This window comes from Cyanistes caeruleus, chromosome 1 (assembly GCF_971803275.1).
Source record: "Cyanistes caeruleus chromosome 1, bCyaCae1.hap1.1, whole genome shotgun sequence".
In the NCBI taxonomy this organism is placed as follows: domain Eukaryota; kingdom Metazoa; phylum Chordata; class Aves; order Passeriformes; family Paridae; genus Cyanistes; species Cyanistes caeruleus.
The window spans coordinates 88,631,749-88,650,337 of record NC_141701.1 but is presented as its reverse complement, the minus strand read 5'-3'; the positions used below and the strand labels follow the sequence as shown (position 1 = coordinate 88,650,337).

The window sequence follows — 18,589 nt, the reverse complement described above, 5'->3', positions numbered from 1 at the left end:
GCTTTCTGAATTTACAGAGGTCAGTAAAAATCTTAATTTAGAAGTATTTATTTTATATAATTCTAGTTTTACTGTTACAGTGCAAAGCTTGAAAGTATGACTACTAGATTGTATAAAATTATGGAAACAAGAGCTTGGCAGCTAAGTTCAGTAGAAATGCAGGGTAGAGGGGGTTTGATTCAGGGGATCTATACTAAAGAAGTCACCACAAGCTAGCCAAAGATATGAACACCTCTCTGCTCCTGTTCTAGCTGTGCCAGCTCCCAGGCACACAGCACCATTCCTTTGCAGCAGGTCCTGCACAGCTCACATGAACTTGGTACAGTGTATTTTAAGAGCTCCAGTTTAGATAGTTTCAATTGACCAATCCCTTTATCTGAAATAGGTAACAGCTGTAGAACCAGCACTGCCAGCAGCTCTGTGGTGTCATTCCCAGCCCAGGGGAAGCAAAGCTGAGAAGCCAGTGCGTGGCAGTCCAACTCTCCAGCCAGCACAGTGGCTTTCATGGTACTTAAAATGCCACAGATGTTTAGCTCTGACTTAGTTTTTCTGCATGTTTATAAGGAGCTCAGGGCAGTTAAATAATTGCATCAACTGGAGACTCTTTTACTCATGAGGATGAAAATGTTTTCAGGGCCATTATTTGTTTCTGAAAGAATGAAGTACCCTATGATGCAATTTTCTATTTACTCATGGAACCTTTTATATTTAATACGGGCTTCTGTACACATTCTATATCTATGGCAACTTTAAAGTAATTCAGGCATATGAAATTAATAGGAGTGAATTTCACAAATTCATAAGAAATTGACTATGTGTACTGTACATGGTTAAGTGATGCAAACAAAATCTGCTGCATTTCATTCATATTTTTACAGACAGCACCTGTAGCATTTTGTATGTTAGAAGTGCATTCGACTTCATACATCCTGACTATGAGACTTTGTTACTGGTTTGAAAAAAGTGTTAATTACTTGTATGTAGGGAGCTGTCAGTTTTCCCAACATCTCTCATAGTTTTCTTTTTTTTTTTTTTTTTTTTACATGCTTCACAGGCTGTATTCAATCTTCTACCACTCTTGTCCTTAGCAAAAGTGTGAAGTGTGTCTATAAAGGGAATTAAAACTTCAGGAAAAAGTCAGAATTAAGTAATTATTTGGTTGATATTTTACAAGTTGAGTTTTTGACTTACAGTTTTCTGAAGGGCTGCTGACAATTGCCCATCAAAGATTACAAAATATAAAAAGCACCCTAGTATTTTATTTAATTTTTATATGTTTACATTTTAGTACTTTATTTAATTTCTTGTCTTTTAAAGAGAAAAACACACAGCCCTACTTTTAAGTGTGCCCAGAGGAACTAGAAATGCTACCCACACAGATTTACAAATACTCCTGCCTGTTCTCCCCTGCCAGCAGCCAAGGACCCCCCAAGGTACAAGCTGTTTAAGAAACTCAAGCAAAACTGTTCACTGGGGGAAAGCCCCAGACAGGCAACACATTTTATAAAATCCTTTTTGATCGCCCTGCCTGTATCAGGAGAGGCAGGCAGTCCCTTGCACATTAATCCCTGCCGTGGGGACACAGTTGCAGACATCTGGGACGGCAACCAAGAAACCTACTTCTTTGGCATAGAGTGCCCTTTGTCCTCCTGCATTGCCAGGATTGTGGGAAAACCAGAGCTCTTGCTTTTGGATTTTTCGGGGGGGGTTTGTTTTAGTTTGGGTTTTTTTGTAAGGTTCTTTGTCCAACAGGACATGAGATTGTGTGCAGAGGCTTAAGATCTCCTATTTGTCTTAGATAGTGAAGTTTGTTGCCGCAGAAAATGAAGAGATTTTCACAGTACTAGAAAGGATATGTTGTCAGCTTGTGCCTGTTTCTTTCTCCAGAAAGAACGACCAATTGTGTATGCCAAGCACAAAATAAAGTCCTGCATGCATTATACTAACTTAGGAAATCAGCTTCTCAGCAGCAACAAAATCTGTCTGCAAATAGTGAGGAAAACAAACTTATCAAGATATGGCATACTGAGAAAACTGAGCTGCCGTGTAAACTTGTTGTTGTAATTCTCCCCTACCATTTCATTTGCTCCCTGTGCCCTTTTTGTTTACTTATTGTATGGGTCTAAATGTAGGATGCAAAATATTTGCTGCAAAAACCATGTAGTAGCACATGTGGCAAATTTTGGGCAAACACTCTACACCCAGTATATATTTGGGGAATATTCTATTCCAAAACTAAATAGTCTGGCAAATCCAAAGCCTTAAATGGATCATTGCCTCCTTTGTTTTGGTAGAATTATTTTCCTGTGCTTCTCAAAGTGCAGCTGGCTGTCTTCCACTTTTATAAGGACAAATTGTTTACTGGTTCTTCATACACAGTTTGGTGTGTATCCTTTACCAAGCCTAGCTGTTTGGGAGCAGGTAAGTTAAGCTGCAGGCTTTCGTGTTGCTGATGTAAAATTAATTTTGACACTGATCTGTCTTCCCAATGCCTTGGAAAGTCAACAAGAGATGAGCAGACAATTAAGAAAGCAGCCAAAACAGAATTAACTTCTTTCTAAAAAAAAATCATTGGGGTTCTTTCCTTGTAAATTTAAGACCTGCCTGCTCCAAAGGAAACTTTCTGTTATTCACGCCAGAACTTGTTCCCAAGGATTGTTGCTTTGCTTGAGAAAGTGATGTATTCACTCAGGCTGTTAGAAGGAGGCAGAATTTTTGTCTACTCTCATTTTTAACTCATTGCCTTTTTGTTTATTCCCTCACAACCAATACATTCTTGTCACATCATCGCAGACAGGAATTATGGTCCAGCTCAGGTCATTCTGTCATTTTAAATCTGATTGTTAGAGCAAAGGAAAATGAGGTCAATAATTGCTACCATTTTCTTGGGAGCTGGCAGGCCACATCTGAGGTCTCCCTAGAGAAATCTTCTTTAATTACAAGTTAAGCTGATGTTCCCCTGTGTAGCAGGTAGAATTGAGCAGGATTACTTTTAAAAGGATTGCACTGATCTGCTTTGGTGACAGTTTCATTTTGAAATTCTGATAACAAGCAAGAGGATGGATTATAAAGATACGGTTCTCAGGAGCGTACATGACTGACAGATACTGCAAATTGGGCCACAGCAGCAATTCTTTCTTTTTACTCTTCTTTTAAGGCCATATAAGATCTATTTTAAGAGCTGAAATTGGCTTGCATTATTTTAGTGACCACTTAGAGTGTTCACAAAGAACAGAGAGAAAAAAAAAGTTTGGAAATTGTAGAAGGGAAATCATGCAATCAGTCATTCAAGAAATTCCTTTTCCTTGTACTTTAAAAAAAAAAAAAAAAAAAGCTTGATTAATTTTGTGAAAGGAATTTCTCTCACAATAACTGATCTGACAGTAGCGTGAGTGGTAAAACAAGTCTTGCCTCATTTTGTATGAGTAGTTAATATTTTCTGTGACTCCCAGCAGGTTGCATAGTCCAGAAACAAGACTGATGTCTGAAATAGCTCACATACTTACAGTGTTTTCACTAAAATTCTTCTGCCTCTTAGTGCTTTCTCACCTGTGGTATTAATGGTGTTTTAAGCTGACTTGAATCCTGACAGAAACCATAAAGTGCCTATTCCTCCATCCTTATTCCCATGTCTGGGATGAGCAGGTGTAGCACTGAGAAGGACTACAAAACCAAGTGATAATAGACCTCTTGTTAAACAAAATTTAAAATCCCAAAGCAGGAGGAAGCTAAATATTAGTGTGCTTTTATCAGAAGTTAAAAGTCTGGAGTATGTTGGCTCCCCAGCTGAAAACAGCTCAAACTCTCATTTCCAGTGTGAGTCACCAACCATCAACCCACAACTGATCAGGCTTGAGAGAGAACTGTTCCTCCAGCATCTCCTGGTTGTACAGAGCTGTCAAACAGAACTGAGGTGTTTGTAAAGTGCCTGCTTTGGGCAGCAGTCCCCAGAGCCAGGCAATCAATTTTCAGGAGTTTTACAGCAAGTAAAGTGTTGCACAACTCACTTCTCAAATGTGATGGCACTAAAGAAATACATGCTGGGCTTTGGGCTTTCATCATGCATTGTTATAAATATTAAATGTTATAAATTTGTCAGTACAAGACAGACAAATTCCGTCCTTCTACTTCACTACAGCTAAAATCTGGCATTTTCAGAGAGCCATAAGAGCTCTCTTTGTGATACCTCAGACAAGTTAAAACCCAGTCTTTTGGAGGAACAAGCTAAAAATAGAAAGCAGGGTATTTTTTGTTAGCTAGGAAGAGAGAATGAAAGCACAAACGCAAAGCTTTTACAGTCTGATCTTCATTTTGTATGACATTTTTTTAGAAAGGTGAGTGTTAGAAGACACAAAAGTAAATTGAATTATTTTTCCTTCCATTGCATTGGGTTATCATCCATTGCATTTTCCCTTAAGTGTGTGATAGTTTTACCAATCCCTTAGCTGTTGTTTCAAACAAGCAGCAGCAGGAAGGGCTGTCTATAGATTCACACCTGTAAAAAGACAAGAAAAAATGCAGCAGTGAAGGTGTATATTGCAGCTGTAGATGAGAGGGATTATAGCTGGTGTGGGGTGTGCATCTGCGCTGTGGTTACAGCCATGAACAAGACGGGGTGCAGGCGTGTTTTGGGAAAGGCCAAGCATAGCAGGTCTCCTTGGGTGACTCTGACATTCTGAGGTGACCAGCTGAAGCCTGGCCTGGAGCTCAGAGACTGAAGCAGAGCGTGTTTGCTGTTTTGGGGGCAATGAGCAAGCTCAACGGGATCTGCTTCCTCAGGGTGGAAGGAAGCACTTGTACCCACAATTTGTACTCACGAGTGCCGCATGGGCAGCAAGGCAAAGGCTCTGCCTTTAGTAGGCCACTGCTTCTCTTAAAGGTCTCTGTGAGTAATACTCAGGGAGCCACAAGACGCCTAAGGAGGGCTTGTTAAGAGAGCCATGTGCTCTGACTCATCTGGGGGCCACCCAAACTCACGCTCCACAGAGGAAAGTGTGGAAGTTTCTCAACCTTCAAGCTGCAAAGTCATCTGCTTCCCTTTCACCAGAAGGAAAGATACCAGAGGAACAGAGGGATGGGGCTGGCTTTCTGCCACCAGCTGCTTTAGCAGAAAATGGGAATTAAGTCAGGGGAGGTGTGTGCCAAGTCCCTTCTGGCCTTACTCTTTAATGTGGTAGTTTCTATCTGCCTGTGGGAGCTGTTGGTTTGACCCTGCTGTTTCTTCTCCCGTGGGCAATGACAGGGTCCAATTTTCTGGGTCCACAGTTCCTATTCCTAATGTTCTGGTCTGTTTTGGGTGTGAAAACACCCACAAAAAGTATCATTGGCAAAAATGGAACTGCATAAAGGTGACCTTATTCACCAGAGACACATGGAATCTGCACAGAAACTTGGTTTAGGTGCACATTTTCAAAAGATCAGTTTCTAACTCCCCAAAGAGCAGAGACGTATTAACAAGAGGAATGATTTCTTTTTTGAGCAGCCTGATCTAGTGGAAGGTCCCTGTCCGTGGTAGGAGGGTTGGAGCTAAATGATCTTTAAGGTCAAATTACTTATCTACCTAACTTGAACTCATACCTGACATCTTTTTATGACTTTCTTAACTGTTTGGGCTGCACATTCCCCTGATTTTTTGAGGGTAGTCAGCCATCACCACCATCAAAGAAAAGGGAAAATTTGGAAGTGAAGTAATTCATCTCAACATCTGGATTCTAGTCCCTGCTGTGACACATACTTAAATTTTCCATAGGGAGACAAAATCTGTAGTTGCAGAAAAATAAATTCCAGAGTTAACTGCTAGTCTGAGGCTCAGGGCAGATTTAGAATGCAAGCTGAAGGTTCATTGACAGATTAAACAGAGAGCAGGTGTGAGCACTGCTATCACAGGCACACCTGGCATGCTGGCTGCTGCATGTATCCAGGTACTTTCTTTCTTATCTTGGCTGTGTTTGCAAGGGGAAATACTTGTTTAGATACCCAGCTCCAGAAACAGCCACTGGCAACTCAGAGGGAAGCACTACAGCTTCCCTACCACCCTCCAGAAAGGGAGCTCCTGTACCCTCTCCAAGCCCATCCATCTGCACAGTGCAGGTCTTGTGCCTTGAATATGGAGCTTATGCATCTCCCTTGGGACCACAGAGCTCATCGAGACACCTCAGCAGCACACACTGCAACACTACACCCCAGACATCTTGGATGATTCAACTCTTTCTTGAAAGATCTGTTTGAGTAGAGAGAACACAGAACTAAAATTGAAGATGAAATCAAATTCAGTTTGCTGGTGTAAGGAGCATCTTATAGCATGCTCCTGGTAATTCAGGCAGTCAAATTTTTTGCTTCAGATTTGATGCCAATACTAATGGCAGCCTCCTGCTTCCCTTCAGGCATTGCTAAGCCCTGTGGTAAAATTTCTCTGGGTAGCAATAAACTAAGAGGATCTGAAGTCAAGCCACCTAGACAGCTCAAATGCCAGATGAAACCTCTGGCTACATTCAAATGTGTCTTTCCATGCTTATCAAGCTTCACATCCATTCATTTTTCGTATCAAAAATGGCTATCCAGTCTTCTTATTGAGGAGTCCCCTGAAAACTGCATTTTCTTCCAGGCAGTGTAACCTGAGCAGCTACTCAGGGAAAACCTGCAAGCCTGCCTTCCTTTTGCAGCTGCCTTCCCTTTGCAGCTACCTTTCCCATATCTTTACATCCTCAGTAACACCATCATCAGCTCAGCTCTCTCTTTGGTTACTAATTCAGCACATGAGAAGATGTTCAGAACCTTCTGGCTGTAATTCCTGTTCAAATAGCTGTTCTCAACTCCCTCCAGAGAAAACCAACCTATTTGATGCATCAGTTCCCCCACCAGTTTGCTTTGTCAGAAACAGGCAGACCTGCAAGCTCCCAGCCTCACCTAGGCTGCTAACCTGCAGTCAGTCATTTCTGAATACATGCAAAAAATAACCCTCAGCTGCAAAAAAACTGTCACAAAAAGTGCTGAATTTGGTAATATCACCTGGGAAAATGTCCAGACACTTGCACATATTCATGCAAGCTTTAGCAGTGGAATGAATCACATATTGCACAGTATGAAAAATTAATGGGAGTAAAATATGACCCGGTTGAAAACCACTGAAAATCAAATAAAATTTTTCAGACCAGACACGGCTCGCAGTAAGACCTTTTAGGAATACTGTGTGTTTCTCAAACACAGACAGTGCTATTCTATGCTACATTCAAAGATACTCGTAAAGTTTTTTAAATTATTTACTGACTGCAGTAACATCTTTCTTTCCTGGAGTGCATACAGTTTAATGTGAAAGCCTTTAAAAGAAATAGGAAGAGAAAAGAAACATATAAAGACCATTCATTTTTTATTTTCTATGCTAAAGCTGGAAGAGCCTTTTGTTTTTTTCCACCATATGGTATTTTTCAGAGATTTTTACATTACATTAAAATGTATTACACAGCTTGCATTTCCAAAACAAAGGTACAGCTCTCTCTTTTCTCGGAATTCTAAAAGAATTACTTAAATATTTAGATGGAGTAGTTCACACTTAGTTCTTTTCATAGCTATTCTTCACTATTTTCTGCAAAGCAGGAGCATTACCAAACATTGTCCACTATTACATGGGCACCTTTCCAGACCCAGACCACTGGCAGGACTTCCCTCACTTCCCTTGGCCTCAGTCACTTCTGTCACACCAAATTATATGCCTTTGAGGGAGGGATGGAGGAGGAATTCAGGCAGTGAGATTGCTGCAGCAGCAAAAACCTCCCCCATGGGTCCATCTTACGTTGGCAGAAGAGCCCTTCAGCCAGCCCAGGTTACCACAGAGGGCTGTGCTGCTTCTAGGGGCTCTGGCAACACCTCTCTGCTGGGTAAGGCTTTTGTGGCACAGTCCCTAATCCTGGTCAGCCCCCAGACTGGAGAGAACGTCCCAGAATGTGGGACACGGAAATTACCATGTCAAGTAAGGACTCCAGTTTCTGTTTGTTCAAATGATTAATCTAAAATGCTAATAAGGAAGATCTAAGACAATGTCTCATCTAGATATTCTTTCCCTCCCATCCAGTGCATCCATAGCAGCAGTCTCATGCCCCATCTAGTTGTGTTTCTCTCAAGAGCTCATTCCAGCTTGTTCCTACTCTCTGTGAGATTATCTAGCAGTGAGATTCATATGTTAAATATCAATTACACAAAGCAACAGTTTATTGTCAGTTCCTGGGTGTCCTGCCTCCCAATTTCATTGACTATCTCCCTTTTTATAAGATAGAATTCGTACCAACATGTGGCTCACCTTTCTGCCTTCAGCTTCAACTTTCTCTGCAGTTCACATGTAAATCCCTAAATAAGTGCTTTATTTTGGGATTTTTTTATTTTTTTTTCTTAACTTTTGCTTCCCATACAGATATAACACACAAATCATAAAGATGACAAAACCCTACAGGGTAGTCTGAAACAGTATGTGATGGAGAATTGTCCCTCATTGTACATCTTTGTTAAGGCGTAATTTTAAATGCTTCAAGCAATAAAAAGCTAAACAATTTAATCTATAAGCAGTTCTGAGTTGGATTAAACTTTGCTTCATTTCATCCACTATTTCAGCCATTCTAGAGCCAACACTACCATTTACAAAATCTTCTTTAATATGGTAGCATCTAATACCAGTTTCTTTAAACATGCTGCTAAATTTGCATTCATTCCAGTACTTCTCAGACACTGGATATGTACAGAGCAGAACTCTTCAGGGAATCAAGGAAAAATCACCATTTAAATAATAAAAATCATGTATGTATATTCAATCAGGGTGGTTTAAAATATCGCTGTTACTTCCAGGAGCTGTATCAGAGAGCAGAGGCTGGCACCTATTTGCACTTTAAGTCTGAGATGAGATCTTGTTTTGTACAGAGTATTCTAATTCCTATGTAGCTGTGTAAGAACAAGCAATCTCGGATTTTTGAGGTGCTGCATGACATTCAAGGCTTTTGAATTAAAAAAAAAATACCAAAACAAACCAACAGTAATACAAAAGGTTTCCAGATAGCATAAGTAAGATTAAATGCAGTTTACTCATCTGTAAGAAGTTTGCTTCAGAGGCTTTTGTTGTGTTTCTATTGGATCCAGGTGGCCTGGTTTATAGAGCTATATAAAGGGAAATCTAAATCATTAGAGGCAGTGTTTTCAGTGGACAATAAATAATGCCTAATGACAGATCATTGGTACTTCTGACAAATCAAAGTTATTTTGATATCTGCACTGTTTAGATAGCATTTACCTAATTTTTACATAGCTTATACTACTTATGCTAAAACTACTAGAAAACCAGCAGATATTGGTCTCTCAATGAAGACCAACACTTACAAAGATTTATAAACCTATAGCAAGAAGTGATATATTATTTACATACCCGGTGACTTTGAAATTCTGTTTTAGGTGCAATGGCATGAGAACTAATTCACTTATGTGCACTGTGCCACCTATTCCCTTACTTACATTTCTGTGCAGAAATACTGAAATATCTCATCAGAGAGATCTCTGTTGCTTTATCATCACTGACTTTATGCTCCCTCCAGATCTTTCCATTTGGGTGATTTGATTTGCTCAGGTAACCTACTGTCTTTTTAATAGGTTTAGGTAAATAGATCTTCCACAAATCTGTCCAAAATCCTGCCAAGGAATATACATTGCTAATACCCAGAGCAATGTCCTGTACAAAAGAAGAAACAACATGAAAGACATGTTAATCTTTAGCCTTGTAACCCAAATACCTTCGTTGATAAAGGCTGTTACAGTGATTTGCCAGAGAGAAGTGAGTTGTCTGAGCACATGGATTTGTTCAGACTGGTTTTATTTACTTTTCTTTAGAAATGTGACAGATCATGTTGAGCAAGACATTTGCATCTAATGTGCCCAGAGCTACTATTAAGGACATGTTCTAAAACCCAGAAATACAGTATAGTCTCTTGTAGTAGTGTTGACAGGAAGATATCAAGACTAGTCACACAAAATTACCTACCTTTTTTTAAGTAAGAATTTTATTTCCCAAACTATTACTACTGGTTTTAGGTATATAAATATATATATTTTCTAAAACAATCTTGCAAATCCGTATCTTGTAAATCTCTATTTTTCTTCCTGTAAACTAAAATAAGCTGTACAATGTTGAAAGAGAGGCAAAGGACATTCTTAAGAAGAATATTGGTTTCCCTGCTGTACCTCTTTGAAAAAGTTCTGTTCTCAAATTACCAATGAAGGCAAACCAGGCACTGAATTTTTGTGGTGCTAATTATGATAGATGGGAACAAGGTTGTCAGCTGGTACGTGTCCTCACTGTGTCATTTAAGCACACTCATAAGGAGGTAGATTTAATTTCAGACTGGCTCATCTACTCAGTATGCTGTGTGCTCATCCTAACCAGGTGTAAGAGGTTGCAAGTTGGATCAATGAAGGCAGTAACCTGTGTTGTGTGGGAGCACTGATCTGCTGGAGGGTGGGAAGGCTCTGCAGAGCAATCTGGACAGGCTGAATCAATGGGTTGAGGCCAGTGGTGTGAGGTCCAACAAGGCCCATGCAGCGTTACAGGCTTGGCGCAGAGCGGCTGGAAAGCCACCCTGTGGAAAAGGACCTAGACCAATTGACAGATGAAATGTGAGGTAGCAGTGTGCCCAGGAAGCCAAGAAGGCCAGTGCCATCCTGGCTTGGATCAGGAACAGTGTGGCCAGCAGGAGCAGGGCAGTGATCATCCCCATGAACTCAGCACTGCCGAGGTCACACCTCAAGTGCTGTGCTCAGTTCTGGGCTCCTCTCTACAGCAAAGTCATTGAGGGGCTGGAGCGTGTCCAGAGCAGGGCAGTGGAGCTGGGGAAGGGTCTGGGGCACAAGTCCTGTGAGGATCAGCTGGGGGAGCTGGGAGTGTTTATCCCAAAGAAAGGAGGCTCAGGGGAACCTTATTCCTCTCTGGAACTGCCTGAAGGGAGGGTGTAGCCAGGTGGGAGTCAGTCTCTTCTCCCAGGTTACCAGTGACAGGACAGGATGAAGTGGCCTCAATTTGTTTAGGGGACATTTAGATTAGGTGTTAGGAAAAATTTCTTCACTGAAGGGGTGGTTGAGCTCTGGAACAGTCTGACTGGAGAAGTGATTTTATCACTATCCCTGTAGGTATTTAAAAGATGTGTAGACGTGGCACCCGGGGACATGGTCTAGTGGTGGAGTTGGCAAAGCTGGGTTTACAGTTAGACTTGATGCCTTAAAGGGCTTTTCCAACCTAAACAGTTCTATGATTCTTTTCTTTTATTCTGCTCTTTCTTCTTAATATTCTACAATTCCTCTTCCTCCATTTAACTGTTATAAGCATTCAGTAGCTAATTTCCATTTCAATGCAGCTGAGAATAGGTTTGTCTTCAGTATTTTAACATAAAAGGAATGTACATGGTGTTTTACTTTGTTCTGGACATGTAAGGTTTATTTATGTAATGTAAGCATGAAAGCAAATAACTTTGCATGCTCATTCCTACAAGTCACTCAAATCCATTACAGTATTTTTTTCCAAAGCAGCCTGTTAAGTCTAACCACAAAATCATTAAGCACAGGAGTAGGTCTGTTTCAAATTAATACAGCAGGTGGGCACATCACAGACTAACAGCAGTGTGGCATTTCCCAAAAGGGAGGATAATTGTCATGAAATAATAACAGAACTACTGTGTAGCTCAAGGAGATAAAAATGGAAGCACGTTTTTGCACAGGTCCTGCACCTGGAAATTGAGTCATCTCCTGTGACAGAAGCCATCATTAGGCTGCTACTGTAATTGTCTGAAATTCATTAAATACCTTTCTTTATGGGCTGTAGCCAGGACACTTTCCTAAAAGCTAGTTTAATTTTCCTCAGTGCTGTGAAGTATGAGAAACTTTTTTGTGTCATGAACCATCAGTTTCTTTTGAGCAAATCCTTTTTGTTTGAGTGTTTAGAAAAATACATACTTCTAGTTCTGGGGGTTCTGTTGGCTTTTTCTCCAAGAAAACATGAATGCAACAACATCTTGCAGAGACAGGTTTATAGCCTAAGGTGCTGAAAGAACTTCTCATTACCACATGTTCAGAGAAAATCTGTCCACTTTGAACAATCTGAGGACCAAAATCAAGAGCAGAAGAAACACAAGGAAGGGGCTTGGGAGTGCCAGGAGCTTGTCCCTGCCCAGATGACAACTCAGTCCCAGTAAAGGAATGGAGAGGCCAGGGCTGGACCTTCCAGTGTGCAAATATAGTTCTTCATAAAGCAAATCTGTTAATGGTGTCTGCAGTTCAGGCTGGTGTGGAGATACCCAGCATTCAAATGCACCCACAGCAGTTCCTGCCCTGCAGCGAGGCTCAACATCACTCTGTATCTCTCTCCTCAGCCTGGCTGCATTTTCTCAGTGCTGAAATTTATTCACAGGTAGATTTACTGTGATATTTGCTGATTCTCATAAACCTTAATTTCCCTTGCTAAAGAGTTCTGGTTTGGGCAGTTTCCAGCAATGAGGCCTGTATTGTTATCTAGACCACAATCTGCCCTAAATTAATTTTTAAAGGGGTTTGAGGTGTTTTCATTATACATGATATTGCGTACTTTGGAAATATTTGTGCATGACAAACTTTTTGCAAGTTTATTGCAGGTTTGTTTTTTTTAATTGTATTCTCTCTGTGACCCAGAGATAATGTCTTTTTCACATGTCTTTTTCCATATTTTTTAGGAGACCCTGAAAGCTTTTGACCGGGAAGTAAATGCATTTGTGGACTATATGTTTGGACCTCGAGGTAAGCTGCTCCACTTACAGCCCTTTAAGGAAATAATACTTCTAGAGATTACCACCCAAAAAATTTCTAAGAAATTTGCTGAGCAACTTCTTATTAAAAAATGTAAACTAGGCAGAACCACGGTATTATCAGGAAGACACAGTTATTATAGCAAATCTATCAATGCAATGATTTGTGATTCCTTTGTTTCTGAGAATATCAGAGAAAGTCAATTTTACATCCTAACATGGAATAAAAAGCCTGAAAGCCTGGGTCTTTCTGAAAGTGGAAGATCTGGTTTGGGACTGATTGTCATTTGTAACCCAGTTTCTTTGGTCCAGCTGCTTATTAAATTGCCTAATTCAGAAGGCTCCAAGCAACCTGCGGGATCACATACAAAATTTCAATAAACTAATATATTGGGTGGGAGAACAGATGCATCTTTTGACTTCCTATTATTGCTTTCTGGAACAGTTTGAACAAGAGTAACTTAAATAATTTTTGGTTGGAGGTGCCTCATGCTTTGCTAGGATTGAAACAAGTAAGTAAAAAACCCCTCAAACCTAAAATAAGACTGCAGGCAACGATGAAGCATCACAGTCAGGGTTAAGAGAGCCGAGCAAATATAAGAAAGGGGTGAGACAGGAGCTTGGACAGGGCACAGTCTTCAAAGCAGGTCCCTGAAAGGCCACCTTGTTGTTGATAGGGCTGGGCTTAACTTCAGGAGTTGCCTTGCAAACTTCTACCCATGGTTGAATGCAGAAATGCTGCTTGATGGATGCCTGATTATGGATTCCCATTTTGTTGCAGTAATGTTCTCGCTGTTTCTGTTTCACAGAAACAGTTCTTGTTTAATTGGAAGGAAAATGGAAAGATGTAGTGTTCTTAAACACAAGAAATTCTAATTTTTCTTAGCTGGCTGGCTGGCTACAAAATCTTTTCCATCATGTCTGCAGTAGATGTGAAGTTTGAAAGAAAGATTTCTAGTGAAGAAACACTGAACAGCTTGGGAACTGCAGCAGAAGTGGTTAAAGCAGAATAAGTTTTATTAATGGCTTCTACAATAGTACATTTAATATTAACAAAGAAATGTGATCAGAAGAATGAAAGCACTACTTTTTGGTGTTTTGTTTTTTCCCAAATGGACATGATGTTCTCTTTCATTCCTCTTTCCTTGTTGGTTCAGACAAATTGTCTGAAGGAATAAGCTATAGCTGATCCAATTCTGAATAGCACAAAGATCCCTTAAAGTTTTAATAAAGTCCTTCAATTAAACAAGTATTATTTGTATTGCTTGCCAAGTACATCACCATCCTTCTTCAGATACCAGTACTGAAATATCTTTGTTTGTCCACGCCTCTGCACTCTGATCTTTAATTTAACTGGTGGTTAATGGCACAGTATCATGCATTTCCTGAATAGTATATCTCCCTCCAGTGTGTCTATCCACATAAATAATTCACATAAATAATTCACATAAATAATTCACAATAAACTGCAATCTGTTTTAAATCGAATGACCCCACAGATGAATATCTAATGAATTTGAGAGCTTCCCCAAACATCTAAACCCACAAACCATTCTTCTTCTTTCTCTCTACTGATTTTCATCCACAATACACACTTCATTCAGCAGCAAGATGGATTAAAAGGATAGATAACAGCACTCTATTATTTTAAAAAATGATCCCCTATTTATTGTTTATATTTTAGGTTGTAGCTCCTGAAATACTTGTATCACTATGCAGGTCTTTGTCATCATTACCAGCTGTGTCTGAGGGCACTAGAAGAGACAGAAAGCCACGCTCTAGTTCCCAGAGGCAATCTCTGTCACATTGGGAGCACCAGGTTAACACAAGCTGCAGTGCTGCCCGACTAGAATGAGGGCCAGACTGTCAGAGATCTGAATTTGATTTACAAATATCAGCATATTTTGTACCTTCATTCACTGGTATCAGCTGGGCTTTGTAGACAACTTTACATCTGTGTCTGCTTTTGAATTAGTAGAAGAAACCCACTGGATCAGGGAACAGCAGCCATATTCCTGCCCGTGGGTTTTGTCTCTTAATAAGGGGTGGTCTTACAGTTTGGTGTTGGTCCATATTGTTTTTATGCTCAAGGCAAATTGAGAACAAGTGAAATATCAATTTTCTTCTCTAAGAGGTATTTTTTCCAGGCTCACCCTCCATCTGCAGAGTATTGTTTGATGTTATACAAAATTAAGTAATATTGAATTGCAGGAGCTAAATCTAGTTAACTGGTTGTTTGTTTTACCTGTGAAAGAAGCAGAGGTGATCGAGATGTATTTTTTTAAAGTTACAATAAAGTAAAAAGTACTTTTCCTTAATGGACTATGATCAAGGCACTGGGGCAAAGCCATCTACCCTCTGCTCCTTAAAAAGGACTGACTCTACTCAGATACTGACTGGCCAAAGCTATACAGGAACTTGAATCAAAATGTTTCTAAACCTCATTGATAAAAGCCTGATATGTTTAAAGAGCCTGGGAGGCCTGCCACTCATTTAGAAGGAGCCAGGATTTCACCCCAAGGGTTTGGCACATCATGGCCAGTGACTGTGAATGAGCTTATTCATGGAGCGATCAGAGCTTGTGGGCGCCTGTTCCTTCCCTTGCTGTAGTCCAGTGCTTTCCCACTGTGACTTTGTTCACTGCCTTGGTCTCAGTTTCAGGTGCTGTGCAAGTTCAATACTGTAAAAATAATCCTTTCTCCTATCGACAGTGTAACTCTATAGTACTTGAACACGGGGATTTAACTGTCGGTCAACAGAAATACTTTTCATCTCTCATTCTTCAGATAACTTCTTTTGAAATACATTCCCTTTCCTCCCCCATCTTGACACATAAAAACCTCCCTCTGCTTGTCATTCAGGGTTAAGTGGAAGTGGAAACAGAACAGTCACGTTCCTTGGCTGCCCTTTATAAACCACTTTCTGCCAGAAACTCTTACTCTTCAAGGTATTGAGGTCATGGTGGGAAATATTCAGGAAGGGTACATGCTTTAACAATTTCTCTTGAAACTGGAATACTGTAGAACTTAAAAATACTTGACATGCTGACCTGAACAAGCACACGAATTCTGCTTTTGTGTGGATCAGCCCACATGCTTGTGGCCACTCACAGCAGAATGAAAACTTTCTGAGGGCATACTGGGGCAGAATTTATTTTCTGTAGTTTAATTTGTATTCTGGACTCTTCTAAATATTTTTCCTCTTTGAGCAAACAGGCAGTTTTGTTATCTACTGATGCCGATTTGCCTTTGTGTATGTAATCTTTATGCATCAAGTTTTGCAATCCTCGAATGGGAGACTTTTCCTTAGATAGCAGTCTTGCTAACATGACTGCTCTCTACATCTTCATTTAGGTTTCCAATTAAATAAATTAAATCCTTATGCTCCTAAAACACACACTTTTAAGACATCAACACTTAAACACTCAACCTTTACCTGTCCTTTAACTCCTGCGTCATGTTGAGAGCCCATAAGGGAGCAGAATCACTTCTAAAATATCCATTCCATTGCTTCACACGTGGCTTGTGAGCTCTAAGAGATTGTTGGAAGTATTTCCTTCTCACACTGAGGTGATCCAAATAAGCATTGAGATCTGAAGACAGACAACAGGCGTTCTAGCTTGGTAACGCACAACAAAGCAAGGCTGCCATAAAAGGAAGGACTGTGCTGTTGTGACTGCTTTAATCCTACACCTCTCTGCTCCTAGAGGTTCGTGGGAGTCCAAGAGGGAGAGTCAAAAGCAGGAGAGCATTGGGCTTCCGTGGTGGTGGTGGCCTGGTTGAAAGTCTTTCCTGTGGAAGGGCTAGCAACCCTCGTGGAATCCAAATTCAACAGACGAATGTTACAGCCACTGCAGTGGAAGCGAGGGGGGAAACAGAGGAAAAATGTAATGAGAAAGGAAGCTGGTGTTCAAAGCCTCATATGCAGAGTTTTTATTACTCTAACATATGTAAAATTTCACTTTACATATACCTGTATGCATGTATTTCTGAGGAAGGAATTTTTGGAAAGAATACAGTTCAGCAAAATTACAATAATTACAAATGTGTGTTTGGGCACATTTACTTGGTGCATCATCCATTGCCCAATCTTTTCCAATTTCAATACAGGCAGAAAAATAGTAAATTTTTATTTTCATGCACTGTGAATAGCTTTTCTTTTACAATTTTTAACACAATCTTGGCCTTTGTAAAAAAATAATGAAGTAATTTAAAACATTTTTAAGAGCAAAGACACCTTTCTAAGAGCAGAAAGAACTACTAGCTGTGATGCCCCCTTGTTCTTTCCATAGGTAAATGGCTGAAGAATTTTGCTGTGGAAAATTGACTCTAGATTTTGCTCCATCTTGGAGTAAGAAAAAAAAGAAATGAAGAAAGCACATCCCTTTCACTCATGGCATCCAGTTGCTCGTATGACAACAAAGCGGTGCCTCCAGCTTGGCATCTGGGATTAGGCTTTGCTCATATACACTGAACTATCTGATTACTGCCAATGGGATTACTTGTGTGAATAAGGCAAGCAGGATTTGACCTTAATATTTCATTTCAGGACCAGGCAAGTGGGACAGAAACTGCGAGAAAGCAAGCCCTCACCAGCCAAAAATCTTTGATAACCATCAAAGTAAATGTTTGCCACTTGCTTTTCATATTTAATATTTTGGAAAAGTCTTCCCCTTGTATCAATGTTTTCTAGTCAATGCTATATACACCCTCCTACCTGTATGGCAAGTGCAGAATTAAAATAACATGTGAGCTGGCAACATTACATGCATATTTTGTATTTAATACTATCTGCAAATTGTCTCTTGAGCAGAATAAGATAGGATTTAAGTAAACATTAAGTTAAAACACTAATTAAAATTTTTAAAAGCATATAAGAATAGGGTTTTCCATTTCATTTTCTCTTTACTGTTAAAATGGAGGGATATAGGTGACCTTAAATTAATAGGGAATTCCATGCAGTTTTCAGCCCACATTCTCTGTGACTTAGCATGCAATATCAGTAAGTTGAAAACAATGGATAGCTCTTGTGAGGAAAGAATGGCTGATTCCATCTCACACTTTTTAGCAGATTCTTTTCATGATGTGTTCTGCCTAATATTAGCAGTACTTTACCATAGCTTTCTTAATTGCCTGCTCCATGTGCTTCTTTTTTTTTAGATGCCAGGGTTAGAGGATGGTTCCTTTTGGACTCTTACCTTCCCACGTTTTTCCTTACTGGAGCATATCTACTCTGCATATGGCTGGGCAACAAGTTAATGAAGAACAGGCCTCCTTTCTCTCTCAGGCCTCACCTCATCGTGTATAACCTGGGCATCACGCTGCTCTCCTTCTACATGCTCATAGAGGTAGGTGCTCTTCCATGCAGCACGGCTGAGGAAGGTGACCAAGATGCAGTTCTTAGCAGAAATATCTTAGGTGGTTTCACTAGGAAAGTTTAAATCAGCAGCAAAATAAATTTAATATTAAAAAGTCCCTTCTCATCTTAGATCTTGGCATGTTTTGATCGTCCTTCCTGAGCTACAGTCCACACCTGGGGACAGCTCTTTGCCACCAGGACCGTGTCCACAAGCATAAATTTGAATCTGCAGCAGTCACTCAGCTCAAACGTGCCTATACTGTGCTCTTCAAGGTCCTGAGAACCTTGTTCTTCAGCACCCATGAAATGCCATAAAAAAAAAAACCCAATTGGGTTTTATTTGTATAACTGTCTGTGGAATGATTTTTCCAGCCCCATGTTTAAACATGAATAGATTTATAGAAGAGAGCAAGTACTGATTTATTTATGGTATT

The 18,589-nt window shown here is 40.1% G+C and overlaps 1 protein-coding gene across 2 annotated transcripts in view; it reads left to right on the top strand.

Moving 5' to 3' along the window:
• The window catches only part of ELOVL2 (ELOVL fatty acid elongase 2), a 49,067-nt gene that overhangs the window by 11,730 nt on the left and 18,748 nt on the right, over positions 1-18,589 (top strand). For both annotated transcript variants that reach the window (XM_086901866.1, XM_086901855.1), the window contains exons 2-3: positions 12,726-12,789; positions 17,957-18,144. In XM_086901866.1, the coding sequence (XP_086757992.1) occupies positions 12,774-12,789; positions 17,957-18,144 (204 nt within the window). In that variant the 5' untranslated portion in view covers positions 12,726-12,773. The remainder of the gene's footprint in view (positions 1-12,725; positions 12,790-17,956; positions 18,145-18,589) is intronic.